Below are 16,177 nucleotides of genomic sequence, written 5' to 3'. Positions count from 1 at the left end.
GAGGGCAATAAAGTGAGACTCTGTCTCTACCAACAACAACAACAAAAAATCTTCCCAAAGTGATATATTACTTTTATATCCACTAGGTGGCACTTGGAACCATTGATTTTGCCAGAGTATTTGCATCTTAACCTCCAGCAGTATTTTTAGTTTGTAAAATCACATACACGAAGTGTAATATCAAAGTAGCTTCGCATTGTGGTATATTTTATAAAATTGTCATGAAAAGAAAAAGGACAATGATTGTAATAAGTCATCACCAGGTTACTATTTATTAGTCTTTTTTTAAGCTTAAGGTTTAATAAGCATGATATGCAGAATAAAGACAAGATATACCGCAACCACCCCCACAAAGCAATTGCAAGGAATCAAGAGGTGGTTGACAGTGGATCGATTTTTGCGTATCTTTTACAGAAATACCTTGTAGTGTGTTTACAGAAGGCCTTGTAGTGTGTTATCAAAGCCACCTCTTGTTAAAAATGCTCTGCCTTTAAAAAATTGTAAATTAAAATTTAACCCTGTTAAGAATATCATTGCTTATTTTTCTCTCTCAGATTGAAATTTCAGCCCCAGAATTCTCTAGTTATCTTCAAAGTTTCCTCTGGAGGGAAAGCAGAACTGTCATCATCCTGCATAGGGGGTGGGGGCAATTCCTTTGACCCCCAGACCAGTTATCTGTTGAAAAAAGAAAAGAGAGAAACTCTGGAAAAAGGTAATTCACGATCATTCTTCAAAATTACTTTTGTGATTCACAATAATATGCTTAGCTGCCTAGTATGCTTGTTTTGTTCCCTATCCTAAAAAAGAATTACTTGATTAGGTATTTTTGATCCAACTCAATCATTCCCATAGGTTATAATTCGACTAGCAACCATTTACAACTAACTTGGATGTGAACCTGAATTTATTTCTATCACCGCCCATCTGTTAAGAAAGGGGTTTCCATGGCTCAGTACCCTTAGCACAGTGGTTACAGCGCCTGCCACATGCACCAAGGCTGTCAGATTCGAACCCGGCCTGGGGCCCACTAAACAACAATGACAACTGCAACAAAAAATAGCAGGGTGTTATGGTGGGTGCTTGTAGTCCCAGTTACTTGGGAGGCTGAGGCAAGAGAATCGCTTAAGCCCAAAAGTTTGAGGTTACTGTGAGCTGTGCCCTGCAGCACTCTACCCAGAGCAACATAGTGAGATTCTGTCTCAAAAAAAAAAAAAAAAAGAAAGAAAGAAAGAAAGAAAGTAGTTTCCATACTTCTATGTTTATTTTAAGCTCAGAAGGTCTAATTTTTATTAGTATGTGTTCTGTTGCAAAAAAATGTTAAAAACCTGAAAATAGTCTTATGCTATCAAAACAATAAGCATGCTTCAAATACTTGTTTTCTAAGCTTGTTACACTGATTTGAAGAATTCCAAATACTACTGAAGCAAAATTTTTCCAGTATTGTACAAAGTAGTTTGAACACATTATCCTAATTCAGATAACGTATAGTCCAGAAAATCTAGATAAAATTTATTTATTTATTTATTTTTGCGACAGTCTCACTATGTTGCCCTCGGTAGAGTACTGTAGCATCACAGCTCACAGCAACCTTAAACTCTTGGGCTTAAGCAATTACCTCACCTCAGCCTCCCAAGTAGCTGGGACTACAGGCACCTGACACAACGCCTGGCTATTTTTTTTTGTTGTAGTTGTCATTGTTGTTTGGCAGGCCCAGGCCAGGTTCAAATCCACCAGTCCTGATGCATGTGGCAGGCACCCGAACTACTGAGCTATGGGTGCCAAGCCAGATAAAATGTTTTTAATTCTAGCATACTGAGCTTCACATGCTAAATAGAATTATATTTCAGAAGTATGCAGAAGTACCAGTTACTCAGTTACTTAACAAAGGATTACCCCACCCGACCCCCAAAATAAAAGAAATAGCTGTTTCACCTTGAAAATTCCACCAGCCTGTGGTTGCTTCAAAAGACCCTCAGAGTCCATCCCATCCCGGGCAGAGGTCACATACATTTCAGAGTAATCCTTCCCTCCGAAGCAGCATGAAGTTGTTTTATCAACAGGCAACTTCACAGTTTGGAGTCTTTTCCCTAGACCACCAAATATTTTATTTAAAATTTAGTCCTAGCAGTTCCCAACCTATGCAACATATCTAAACCATTCATGGAGGAATATGGAAGCTCTAAGAAGACTGTGGAGATCAGACGTCATCTAGGTACTTAATATTTAACCTAGCTTCCCTGACAATTTATTTTGAGCAAAAAGACTTACCTCCACAGGAAAAGAAGTTCTGACTATAAATTTGGGGCTAAAGGTTGGGCCTTCATTTCTGAGATCATTCAATTGAGACCACTGCATCTGTCTCTAACTTTCTTAGTAATGAGGTTTCCCCGGTCCCTAGTGTCTGGTGTTTTCTAGACATGACAGGGATTTTTCAATTTGCTGTGAGACTAACCTGTCTCCGGATCTAAACGGATCACTCTTCCTCCATTGTAACAGGCCACCCAGAGCTTCCCCTCAGCATCCATGCACATTCCATCTGGGATTTGTTCTTCTTTCTCTAGTTTGTACACACTTCGGCGGTTGGCTATGGTTAAAAAATAAAAATAAAACAACAACAAAATAACAGGCCTGTTAATACTGAGAGTCAAACAATGAGCTCGCAAGCTGATTTATATACTGATCATTTCAGCTTATCTGGTGTCTGGCATGTGAACAAAGGATTTTTACCGCATGGTTTGGGGTGGGTTCACTCCCTTTTGTTTGGGGGACAGACTTATCTCTTTAAGCCTGATTTCAGAGGAGGAGAGAAAAAAGAATATCAGAATTCTCACTACACTACTAATAGTTTTTTTTGAGGCTGACCTGAGCAGTGACCCTGCACAGCCATCTCAAGCACATGTATGCCAATGTGTGGTTAGAACTTTGCTATTTCAGTTACAAAAATGCCTATTTATTAACTTCAAGATCTGGAAGCCAACTTAATGGTCCATGTGAATAGTTCCTCCACAACTAGTAAGATATACGAGTTCTTTTTCTGCCTGACTAACTGCTCCAAAATCAAGACTAAATGTTAGAAGAGCATATTTCTGATAAGGTGCATTCACAAACCAACTTGCTCACCTTAAGGGGGGGGGGGGACCACATTATACAAAAAACAAATATCAAAATCCAGAGGAACTTTATGCTACAAAATTCAAGTAGTAATTAGATTGAGGTATAATGGAAATATGTTGAACCATGTTTGAGGAAAATGGGCAAAAACAGTTCTTACTACATATTTCAAAGCAAAACATCTGTAGTGGGTAGTTTGCCTCTGATCAAATCTGTGTGGAGAATCTTGTGGTTTTTTTCAAGTCATTTTTATTATCGGGTTTGCTCTTTTGGTCTGGCATCTTTCATGAAACAACTTCAAGGACTCCCTTCTAAATTCTTCTAGATAATTCCTTCCTTCCTAGTTTCTAACTATAGCTCATTTAAACACATTGATGGAGTTGGACAACCTGGAATTACCTTTTTTTTTTTTTTGCTTTTCCATTTTGAAAGGTTGGTATTTTGCCTCTGAGAACTTGCCTGTGGTTAACTGAAGTACAAATAAGAAATATCATCCCCAAATTTGATTTTTCTGCTCTTTTATCCCATTCTGTTGTATGTTATTTGCTTTTCAGCACCTTCTGGTACAACAGGAGCCCTTTTACAGTGAGCCCTTTTCTGGTAATGATGGCAAGGAAGAGGACTACAGCTCTAGTCATATTATGCCAACTAGGGCCATATTTAATTATGTTGAGGGCAGTATTTTGACTGTAGCACAGTCCAGTCTGATCGTCCTTACTATATTAGAATAATAACACTGGAAAGCTCTCTTTTTGACAAGGAAGGACCTCTTCACGTGGGCTGAGGGAGAGATGCCTTACCAGTCACACATATATGAAAACAATACCAGCAGCACTGAGAAAAATAATTTAAAAAGTTCGTACCGATCTGTCCTGTCTTCAGGTCATAGTCAAAGGCATCCACAGAGTAGGACAGGCTGTCAATGTAATAGAAGATTTTGTGGTCTAGTGACCAATCCAAGCCATTGGAGATGTCCACCTGGTCAAAGTACTTTTCTACATGATGGTCGGGAAAGAGAGAGTACAGGGATCCTTGGCGCCGCTCAAGAACCGCCGGGGCTGTCTCCTCAGCCATGGTGCCTATGAAACCAAAAATCCCTGAGCTCTGCCCCTAGCCCCACACCCCATGTGCTGTACCATCCTCTCTCACTAGGGTCCTTTCCAGTGTTTCAGTCAAGACAATTACTACACAATCTCAATCTTGGTGCAATATTTTTATACTTTTTTTTTTAGTGTAACAAAGAGAAATTTTATTTATTTATAAGAAAGAGGAAGTTTAGAGCACTTCCAAAGATAGTTGGAAGTGGGTCCCTTTCATGAAGTAGAAAAGGTGAGAGACACCTGGGTCCTATATTTGAATAAAAAGGACAACTACCTTACTTACATTGCAAATCAAAACTGCACTGAGAGGTTTTTAGTTCCAGATAAGAAAGAGTAAACATGTACCAAACTCATTTTCTCCTCCACCCCCCATTCCTCCCCACCCCTGCTCCCACAAGCACAACTAGAAAACCTGGATAACATGTAGGAAGAGCAAATGTCAGCAGGCAGCTCAGGGAACAGCAGCACAATTGGAGGGCCCACCTGACTGGTGGGGAGTTCTTCATTTTTTCTCCAGTATCTCTTGGCGTGAAGCCAATATTACCTGAAGTCTGGAAGTGTGCACCGTGGTGCACACAGATGGATATCCCAAGAAAACCCTCTAGATCTGGCTCAAAGAGCAGAAAAGGAAGTGTCTGAAACTTAGAGAGAGGGGAAGAAATTCCCAGGTTATTTTCCACCACTGAAAAAAATTTTTTTTTATTTTTAACTATGATGGGTATCTGAGAGTTGTATGCATTTAGAAAATGCATATGATGTTTTGAAACAGGCAATACAATGTGAATTAATCAAATCAGGGTAACTGGGGTAACCATTGCCTCAGTCATTTATCATTTCTTTGAGTTAGGAACATTCCAATTCTACTCTTTTTTTTTTTTTGAGACAGAGTCTCACTATGTCTCCCTCAGTAGAGTACTGTACTGTCATAGCTCACAGCGACCTCAAACTCTTGGGCTGAAGCGATTCTCTTGCCTCAGCTTCCCAAGTAGCTGGGACTACAGGAGTCCTCCACAATGCCCAGCTATTTTTTGTTGCAGTTCTCATTGTTGTTTGGCTGGCCTGGGCTGGTTTTGAACCTGTCAGCCTCAGTGTATGTGGCTGGCACTATAACCACTGTGTAATGGGGGCTGAGCCTAATTATTGTTGATTATAATCACTTTTTTATGCTATCAAATATTGTTCATTCAATCTAGCCACATAACTATATTTTTCCCACCTTTCCCCTCATTGTTTCATGCATGATTCCTTGGACAATTCTGCAGCAGGGATAGCAACAGCAGAGAGAATGGCCAGCAACAGGAAACTACAGAAATAAAAATGGTGGAGCCCATCACTGTTGCTTTATATTCTGTGTGTGTGTGTCCTTTTGCTGCTTGGCCCCAGAGGTAGCAAAATCATAGAGACGGGTGGTTTCTGGCTGTACGAATGAAAAGAAGAGCTCCAGGAAACTGGAGAATACTAAGAGATAGTGAAGAGGCCCAGGCATGCAACCCCATAAAACTGTTTATGATCCTTTAGGCTTATCCTGGGCTGGCTCCAGAGGCATTGCTTAGATTCTAATTCACATACCAAAGACATGGGGATGGGAGCAGAGCTAAAGGATAAAACTGTTTCTGGGTCCCAGACAGACCACTGAATAGCAATATGTGGGATAGATCCTAATAGTACCCAATAGAAAGCAGGTTGGAACTTATGGGCTGAAGCTAAACATACACATTGCCTGCTAAGACAACTCTAATTGACATTCTTCAAAGCCTTGAAACAAGACTAGGGTCTCATAACATAATATTCAAAAATGTCTAAGATACAACCTCAAATTATTTGGCACCACAAAGCAGCATGAAAATCTCAACTTGTGGGTGGCGCCTGTGGCTCAAAGGAGTAGGGCCCCAGCCCCATATGCCAGAGGTGGCGGGTTCAAACCCAGCCCTGGCCAAAAACTGTGAAAAAAAATTATCAACATTGGGCAGTGCCTGTGGTCCAAGGAGTAGGGTGCCAGCCCCATATGCCAAAAGTGGTGGGTTCAAACCCAGCCCTGGCCAAAAAAAAAAAAGAAAATCTCAACTTGCATAGGAAAAAATAATCAACAAAGGGTAGCACCTGTGGCTCAGTGGGTAGGGCATCAGCCCCCATATACCGAGGGTGGCAGGTTTAAACCCGGCCCCAGCCAAACTGCAACAAAATAATAGCCGGGCATTGCGGCAGGTGCCTGTAGTCCCAGCTACTTGGGAGGCTGAGGCAAGAGAATTGCCTAAGCCCAGGAGTCGGAGGTTGCTGTGAGCTATGATGAACAGAGTCTCTAAAAAAATAAAATAATAATAATCAACAGATATCAAAAATGAGATGGCACAGATGTTGGAATTATTTGACCAACACCTATATATGTGTGTATGTGTATAAAACTCAAGTAAGCAATTATAAACAGCTGTGAAACAAAACTCGAACTAGAAAATATCAGCAAAGGCTTGATGCTTGTAGCTCAATTAGTAGAGTACTGGCCATATACGCTGAGGCTGGCGGGTTTGAGCCCGGCCCGGGCCTGCTAAAGAACAATGACAACTGCAACCAAAAAAAAATAGCCAGGCCTTGTGGTAGACGCCTGTAGTCCCAGCTACTTGGAGGCTGAGGCAAGAGAATCGCTTCAGCCCAAGAGTTTGAGGTTGCTATGAGCTGTGACAGCATGGCACTCTACCAAGGGCGACATAATGAGATTCTGTCTCCCCCCCCCCAAAAAAGAAAAAGGCTAATGTATCATTGGATTTCTAGAGAAGAAGAAAGAGTTCAGGCTAATTATTTGATGTACATGGTGAAAAATGCCTCAAGTTTGGTGGAAAGCCCAAAACTATAGATTGAATTAGCTGAGAAAATCCCAAACAGGATAAAACCAAAGAAACCCAGGCACATCATAATTGAATTGCTGAAAAAACTAAAGTCAAATAAAAATGCTTGAAAACAATGAAAGAAAAATGGCACATTACATATCAGGGAATAATGATTTCAGGCACAAACACATGCATTACATATTGAAAATGGTCAATTCAGGACAGGGAAGGGGGGGGTTCGTGCTCTCCCACCTAATGGGCACAATGTAAGGGCATATGGCACACTTCCTAAGTGAGGGGCACAACTACAACAGGGACCTGATCTAACAAATGCAAACATTGTAGCCTAATTGTTTGTACCCTCAAATTAATCTGAAATTCAAAAAGAAAAAAAGGAAAATGGTCAGTTCACTAAGAAGACGTGGTAATCCTAAACATGTATGTGTTTAAAAATAGACCTTCAAAATACACAAAGTGGCTTGGCACCTGTGGCTCAAGTGGCTAAGGCACCAGACACATACACCTAAGGTGGCGGGTTCGAATCCAGCCCGGGGCCTGCCAAACAACAATAATGGCTGCAACCAAAAAATAGCTGGGCGTTGTGGTGGGCGCCTGTGGTCCAAGCTACTTGGGAGGCTGAAGCAGGAGACTCGCTTGAGCCCAGGAGTTGGAGGTTGCTGTGAGCTGTGATGCAACAGCACTCTACCCAGGGGGACAGCTTGAGGCTCTGTCTAAAAAAAACCAAAATATACAAAGCAAAAGTTGTCAGAACCGAGAGGAAAAATAGACATTCAATCCCTCTCTTGGTAATAGATACAAGTAGATAGAAAACCAGCAAAGATATAGAAGGACTGAGTACCATCAACCAACTGGATACAATGGACATTTATAGAATACTCCCCTAAACAACATCAGATACACATGCCTGTCAAGTGCATGTGGAATGGTTCAGTCATTGCAATCATTACTCGGTTCTCTCTCAGTCTCCAGGGACAGAGCAGAATTTGAGTATAATGAAGAAACTGGAAAGCTCATCATATCACACCTCATCTGAAAGGACAGTGGGTTAGAGGATGAAAACGGATGCAAAATGGGCAGCCTGAACAGCAAGCAAGACAGGGTAGATCCTTCCTCCCTGGGGAGAAGGCTGGTCACTTAGTTTCATGAATATTCCTGTGCACCATCTACCTCACAGAAGGAGATACCTGGAACATGGATGTGAATCCCCAGTTGCTTGGAAAGGGTTTGTCCTAGTGGGCCAGAATAACCTATAGCACCAGTTTATTCTTCACTATCTAGTAGCAATTACAGACAGGCCAGACCCCAGATACGGTGATACCTTCAGGATACGACCACCTCGAGATTCTATCTAGACTATAAGATGGTGCCACCATTTTCTGGGCCTAGGACATCTCTGAGCACCTGTTGAGAGCCACGATCTGTCTCTATAAAAAGGTTCTCAGGTGCATCTGTCAGATGCATACTGCTGGCAGGTACTCCCACAACGACACCCATAATTTTAAGGGTCTCCTAATAGCTCAGAGCCTCCAGGTTAAAATCTAAAGCCTTGGAGGACATCTTCATTTTTGTTTCACAAAATGCCACTGAACTGTAAATGTCTAGCTATAACAGAGAGAAAATCAGTTTCATCAGGAGGTGAGCATATTTCTTTACCTGCAATTAATAGCCGAAGGGCTTCAAGTGGATTCTCATCTTTAACCTTTCAATCAGTCCTGGACGGTATTTATGGTTGTGTAAAGTCCAGGAAGATGGAGAACAATCTACAGCCAGCTGCTTAGATCTTACCTGCCTTCCACGTTGAACATTAACAGAGCCAAGACACCAAGACCAATAAGAGGAGGAGGCAGTGTGGGGAGACAGGAATGGCAGAGATGGAGAGTAAACTTTGGCTAATTTAGAGGGCTATTATGATGGGAGGGCAATAAGAAATATGCATGAATGCATTACCTAATTTAAAACCGTAGTTAAAATTCTTTTAAAGATGCATATGAGGCTGGGCGCAGTGGCTCATGCCTGTAATCCCAGCATTCTGGGAGGCCAAGGCAGGCGGATTGCCTAAACTCATGAGTTCCAGACCAGCCTGAACAAGAGCGAGATCCCATCTCTAAAAATAGCCGACATTGTGGTGGGTACCTGTAGTCCCAGCTGCTTGGGAGGCTGAGGCAAGAGAGTCGCTTGAGCTCAAGAGTTTGAGGTTGCTGTGAGCTATGAGGCCACGGCACTCTACCGAGGGTGACCAAGTGAGACTCTGTCTCCAAAAAAAAGAAAAGAAAGGAAAGCTGCATATTGTATATAAGTCATTCTGCAACCATCACAGTTAAGGCTGGTTCAAGCAAGAATCATCAATGAATGTAAAACCTAGGGAGAAATTTTGATGAGGACAAGGATATTTGTGTGGATTTAGAGGCTCTCCCCAGGTTGTAGCCAGCCTCCAAGATAGTCCCTAAGGATCTCTGCCTTCCAGTATTCATACCCTTATATAGTTTCCCTCTGTCATTCTCTGTACGACCAATAGTATATAGCAGAAGTGATGGTATGTCACTTCCAAGATTGGTTAACATAAGACCATAGCTTCCCTCTCGATCTCTTTCTCTTGATCACTGGCTCTGGGGGAAGCCATATTCTGAGCAGCCTGATGGAGAGGCCCACGTGTTAAGGAACTGAAGCGTCCTGCCAACCCCTACATGTGTGAGCTTGGATGCAGATCCTCCAGCCCCCTTCAGAGAACCCAGTCTCTTCAGAGCCTGCAACCCTGGATTGACAGCTTAACTACAACCACCTGTGGTGGCCTGAACTCGAACCATCCAGCTAAGCTCCCAGCTAAGCTCCACCCAGATTCTTGACCTTAAGAAACTACGTTGAGATAATAAATATTTGTTATTTTAAGCCACTAAGTTTCAAGGTAATTTGTTAGCCAGCAATATACGACTAATGAACTCTACAAATTGTTTATAAATTACAATGAAAAGTAATTACTATGAGCTAGAGAAATCTGACAGGACCTTAACTGGATGATCGAAATTAGTATCACCAATTCAGGGCAGATGGACTTCATGTGCCTCCAAATGGGATACCTTGAAAAGGACAGAACATGCTGTGATAGTCCAGCCAAGAACATGTAACATTGATCTAATCATAAGGAAACATCAGACAAATATGAAATGAGGAATGTTCTATTTAAAAAGGGGGGGAGGGAATTGGGTGGAACTGTATTTCTCAAAAATGGCAATGTCATAAAAAACAAAGAAAGGCTATAGAAATGTTCCAGATTAAAAAATATTAAAGAACGGTGGCCCCTTTGTCTCAAAGGAGTAGGATGCCGGCCCCATATGCCAGAGGTGGCGGGTTCAAACCCAGTCCCGGTCGAACTGCAACAAAAAAATAGCCAGGCATTGTGGCGTGTGCCTGTAGTCCCAACTACTTGGGAGGCTGAGGCAAGAGAATCGCCTAAAAGCCCAAGAGTTAGAGGTTTCTGTGAGCTGTGATGCCACAGGACTCTACTGAGGGCAATAAAGTAAGACTCTGTCTCTAAAGAAAATAAAAATAAAAATTAAAATTAAAGAGATAGATATGACAATTAAATGCAATACATGGTCCTAGACTGGATCCTGTATTGGAGGGGAAAATGGCAAAAAGACTATTATTTGGACAATAGACAAAACTGGAATATAGATCATACATCAGATAAATTTATTGTATCAATGTTAAACTTCTTTAAGTTGATCACTATAAGTATGGCCATGTGAGAATATGTCATTTTTCTTGGGAGATTCACACTGCCATATTTTAGGGGTAATGGCACAGGATACATACATAACCTATTCTCAAATGATTCTAGAGCAGCGGTTCTCAACCTGTGGGTTACGACCCCTTTGGGGGTTGAATGACCCTTTCACAGGGGTCACCTAAGACCATCCTGCATATCAGATATTTACATTGTGATTCATAACAGTAGCAAAATTAGTTATGAAGTAGCAACAAAAATAATTTTACGGTTGGGGGGTCACCACAACATGAGGAACTGTATTAAAGGGTTGTGACATTAGGAAGGTTGAGAACCACTGTTCTAGAGGTAAATGTGTTTAGATGCATAAGGAGAGCAAAGGATAAAGCAAGTGAAACAAAATGTTCACAGTAGGTGAATCTAGGTAAAGGGTATACAGGTGTTGTTTGTACCATTTTTTTTTTCAGTATTATTTCCAATTTAAACATCAATAATAACAAAAATTCTGTATTTAAAATCCATGTAAATCCCCAAAGTATTATACAGCTTTTAGTCCGTGCTAAAGTCAAGAAATAGAAGGCCTAGCATGGTGGCTCACACCCGTAATCCTAGCACTCTGGGAGGCCAAGCTGGGTGCGTTGCCTGAGCTCAGGAGTTCGAGGCCAGCCTGAGCCAGAGTGAGACCCCCATCTGTAAAACCAGCCAGGTGTTGTGACAGGCATCTGTAGTCCCAGCTACTTGGGAGGCTGAGGCAAGAGAATCACTTAAGCTCAAGAGTTTGAGGTTGCTGTGAACTATGATGACACGGCACTTAACCCAAGAGTGAGTGAGACTCTGTCTCAAAATAAAAAGAAAAGAAAGGGAACATTAAAATTGATACAGCTGTATAGATTTATCCTTAATGTGCTGAATTTGGCCTACCTAGAACTGTAATATAAATTGTGATATTGTGGCTGGACGTGGTGACTCACTCCTGTAATCCTAGCACTCTGGAAGGCTGAGGCAGGTGGATTGCTTGAGCTCAGGAGTTTGAGACCAGCCTGAACAAGAGTGAGACCCTATCTCCACTAAAAATAGAAAAACTGAGGCAAGAGGATTGGTTGAGCCCAGGAGTTTGAGGTTGCTGTGAGCTATGATGATGCCCTGACATTCTAGCCAGGGTGACAAAGCAAGCCTCTGTCTCAAAAAAACACAGGAATATATAGGAAGTTTGCATAGGATTATTTTTTTGTTAGTGATACATGTTACTCAGGCATTTATAAGAGAACCCAAGACCTATTATGAATAATATTTTTACCACCAGAGCTCTGAGCACTTTCTCCAAAGCTCAGCAAGTGGGCGCTAAGGAGAAATCATACCAGCAAAGTATCTCCCGGTGGGATCCACCTTCCCATCATTGAATCGATTGTTTTTCTTATCTTTATCCACTGTGGCCAGGACAACTACTGATTGATTTTCCCAGTTCAAAGCACAGAACTTTGTTCCGATGGTGGCGACATAGCCTCCTGACTGGCGAAGGGCCACAGAGCTGACAGGGGCATCTGTAGAGGCAAAAGCAGTGATTAGAAGCCAGCAGTGATCCGGTGGCCATTGTCAAAAGAGCAGGGTTCCTTCTCTTCCTCCTGTTGCGTAGGGAAGGCTACATGACTGAGTATATTTGTTGAACACGAACTCTTGCATGCTATTCTGGGCACAAGGATAGAAAGAATAAAACCCAATTCTTCTGGAAGCTCCCAGTCTAGTGGGAGAAGCAGAGGAAATCAAACCATAGCAGCCACAACACATGGGGGCAGGTGCCACATCACGTTCAGAGGAGGGATTCCTAATCTAGGAGCACCAGGACAAGTCACAGCGCAAGTGATGCTCAATTTTGCCTGCCATCTAGGAAATTCAGAGACATAAAGTGTGTTTAGTTATAGCAACTAGGTTTTGTGACATCTCTTTTCTCCTCTAATACAGGACTTGTCTTAAGGGGCCTTATTTTATATGTATTTAAATGAAAATTGTTTCCAAATCATTTGGGGCAGTAAGCATGTAAAACTAATAAACAGGGGCCAGGCACGGTGGCTCAGGCCTGTAATCTTAGTACCCTGGGAGGCCAACGCGGGTGGATCACTTGAGCTCAGTAGTTGGAGACCAGCCTGAGCAAGAGCCAGACTCTGTCTCTACTAAAAATAAAAAAGTAGTCATAGGTTGTGACAGGTGCCTGTAGTCCAGCTATGCAGGAGGCTGAGGCAAGAGGATTGCTCAAGTCCAAGAGTTTGAGGTTGCTTGAGCTATGACATCATGGCACTCTAGCATGGGGAAACAGAGTGAGACTCTGTCTCAGAAAAACAAAAAAGAAGGGAGATAACTGTTACCTTTTTGCAGATTAAGGTCTTGGCCTGACCCAAAGCAGATAACAGGTCTATAACTTTCCACCCTGTTCTCTGAAGGTGTTAAGGAAAGACAAAAAGTGTAGTGCCTTAGCATCCAGATAAAACTGAGAATGTTTCCTAGAAGAGGAAGAGGAAAGTACTGACCACCCATAATTTACTCCTGGGTCAAAGTGGGAGGACATGGAATGTGGAGAGCATGACCATCCTCAGCATTTCAGTATGCTTTACTAAAAAGGACCCAGGGAAATAAATGTTGGGTGACTGCCTCTCCTCTGGGAAAAGGACTTACCCACGGTCATTCGCTGCACTTGCTTGGTGAGAGAATTCCATCGGCAAACCTTTCTTGCAGGAATGTCTACGAAAAGCAGAGAATTGGATGCCTCCTCCCAGACCGGAGACTCACCGCACCGGCAGTGCTCTGGCAAAACGCACTCAATCTTAATGGAAGACATTGTCACCAGGGAGATATACTGAAATTAACAGAGATAAAATGAAATGTAATGACACAGAGCAAATTTAGTAAAACACCTGGCTTAAGGCCCTGGTAAGATCTCAATATGGACGATGTGATTAGAACTGGAAAGGCTGGATACACTTTCCCTAAATCAGAACAAGACATGCAACACATCAGGAAGAGACATGGACACAAAAGGTAGGAGAGAACATGTGACATCTTCAATCAACTTACCAGTGACTTTTTTTAAAGCTATCTTTGAAAAAGCAAAATAGCAACACTTTGATCTCTACACCTTGATGCTGGTGACCCTGAGGGCTGGCTGTTGGGACAGTGCAAGGCTGCCCTTTATGCCAGCACCCTAAGGCCCCAAGGCGGGTCAGAAGGCGGGCAGTTCTCCCATTGGTGGCCTCTCTTGGGTGTCTGTAGGTGCCTTCTTCTGCTCTCCCCTCCCCCCATCTGTCAGTGCTGTTTAACTCCCTTCTCTGATGATTTGGAGGCCAGGGCCTTCTGCATTTGCATTTTGTGACCTGCATTTTTATTTTATTATTTATTTATTTTGTTCTCTGTGTGGTCGTTCTTTTGAACTGCATTTGTAGAGCTATGTTCATCAGTGATAATTAGAACTAATATCCATTTCCCAATTCAGCCAATGGAAGAAGTGGAGAAAAAGACATGATCTAGGTGCCCTGTGAGGAACTGAGAGCCCCTCAGCGATTTATTGCTTCCTGGGAAGGCGCTGAGCCAGCTTGGCAAGGACTCTTGAAACTTCACGTGCAAGGAACATTCCTTGCTGGGACTTTAGGTCAGAGACTATGACCAGTGAACTTAGAGAAGAAAAATTATCAGAAAAAGAGAAACACATCAGATAAGAATCCCATGTGGGAAAGGAAAGACAAGCAATGATCAAGATTCTTCTCTCCCTTTCCCAAACTCTGCCCCGAGTAGGCAGGCTTCCAGTAAAGATAAACATTGCTCTCTGTCTTCATCCTTTTGCTGGGGAATCTAATCCAAGCCGCTTGGAAGTAAGTGGTCTCACACATGGTGTGCGAATGAATAGCAGGGGGAAAAAAGAAAAATAATCTTTGGTTTAATATTTCCTTTAAGAGACCAAGTTTAAAAAAAAAACAAAAACCACCCAGCTCAAACCGGTCTCAAATACTGGCTGCTCGCAGACTGGTAGCATTAGGAATGTTCATCCCCTGCGAAAACTGGGCTCAGACTCCAAAGGCTTTCATGCTATCAATCTGAGATAAGGCCCAAGATCAGAAGCGCGACTTTTGCAAGAGCGGCTTTTAACCCCACGTTCCGTGGTGCAAGCTGGGGTTGGGGCAGCAGGGAGAGGGGACCAGGCACCTGGTGTTTCCGCGGCACCTCGGGTACCTGCGCGGGCGAGGGGCCTCCTTGCGATTTGGTAGCGCCGCTGCGGTCTCAGGAGACCGCGACAGCAACCCTGGGAAGCTGAAGGTTGAGCCCGCCTGGTCCCTGTGCCCGGCACGGGGCTCTGCCGAGGGCGCACAGCCAGCGCGGCTGAGCCGGCTGCGGGTTCCGTGTTGGAGACGGCGGTCTCCTCCTGGCAGCCCCTGGTCGCGAGACCCAGCCGAGCAGGGCTCGCTGTGCTGTCCCCTGGGCCTTTCCTCTCCAGGGAGCCGGTGGGGAGGCCGACCTGACTTGGGCACTCACCAGGCTGGGGACTTGTCCCGGGGCTCGAAGGTCAAGCCAGGGAGCACGGGGAGGGGAAGTCCCGCCTCTGAGGCACGCGGTTTGTCAGGTGGATGGCCCGGGCCTGGGACCCGCCGGCACCCCCGCCCACCTCTTCTCCCGGGCTGGGAAAAGCCTGCAAAGCCGCCCCGGGCAGGGGCGGGCCTGGGAGGTCGAGGCTTGGGGCCCAGTGAACCGCAGATTTGGAGTTTGGTCACATATCTAAAGTTTATCTCTTACTTAAACCAAAAATAGTTGTTAAAATACCTAACAGAGATACTGGGATGGGGTTCTGAGACACAAACTGGTTAATAAGGAAAGAACAAAGCGTTAAACAACTCTGTCCTACCCTTGGTGGAGAAGACCTCGATGGCGTGGAGGCCAACTCTTCTTGTAAAACGTTTTTGGTCGAGGAAGAGGAATGGCTTGATTGGATTTGATTTTCAGATCATAGGGAATAAATGATCCTAGGCAACGCTCAGCTTCACTATCCCCACACAGCGCCTGCCACCTGACCATTCAGACTTTCTCTAAATAACTCATAAGATTAAAATATGCTTTTAAGAAGTAAGGGAGGTTCTTCTGGGAAGAGACATCTTAAAAACAAAGAAAGAAAGGAAAAAGAAATAAGGATGAAAAAAGTAAGGGAGGGACGTAAACAGTATAGCACTTGCTCCTCCTGCAGATTGGGGACACGGAGTGACTGCCAAGGGCAGTGAGGGAAATGAGGGCAGCATTTCTGGGGTGATGGAAATGCTCCGTATCCTGTGAGAGCTTTGCGTTGCACAGATGTGTGTGCTGTCAGAAATCATTCAGTGGTCGCCTGAGATTCGTGCATTTTATTGGATGTATTGAATCCAGGGTCT

General features: G+C 43.3%; 1 protein-coding gene across 1 annotated transcript; it reads right to left on the bottom strand.

The window, feature by feature from the left end:
• Positions 1–243: 243 nt before the first annotated feature.
• On the bottom strand, positions 244–13,947 carry RGN (regucalcin). The gene is made up of 7 exons (XM_003799632.3): positions 13,845–13,947; positions 13,446–13,626; positions 12,137–12,319; positions 3,975–4,190; positions 2,453–2,584; positions 1,933–2,087; positions 244–675 (listed from the first exon to the last, which is right to left on the bottom strand). Exons 2-7 carry the CDS (start codon positions 13,606–13,608, stop codon positions 625–627), a joined length of 900 nt encoding a protein of 299 aa, XP_003799680.1. The 5' UTR covers positions 13,609–13,626; positions 13,845–13,947; the 3' UTR covers positions 244–624.
• Between the last annotated feature and the right edge of the window lie 2,230 nt (positions 13,948–16,177).

This window comes from Otolemur garnettii, unplaced genomic scaffold, assembly GCF_000181295.1.
Source record: "Otolemur garnettii isolate 467f Iridium unplaced genomic scaffold, OtoGar3 scaffold00153, whole genome shotgun sequence".
NCBI lineage: Eukaryota > Metazoa > Chordata > Mammalia > Primates > Galagidae > Otolemur > Otolemur garnettii.
The sequence above is the reverse complement of the archived record's forward strand: the minus strand, read 5'-3'. Positions and strand labels throughout refer to the sequence as shown.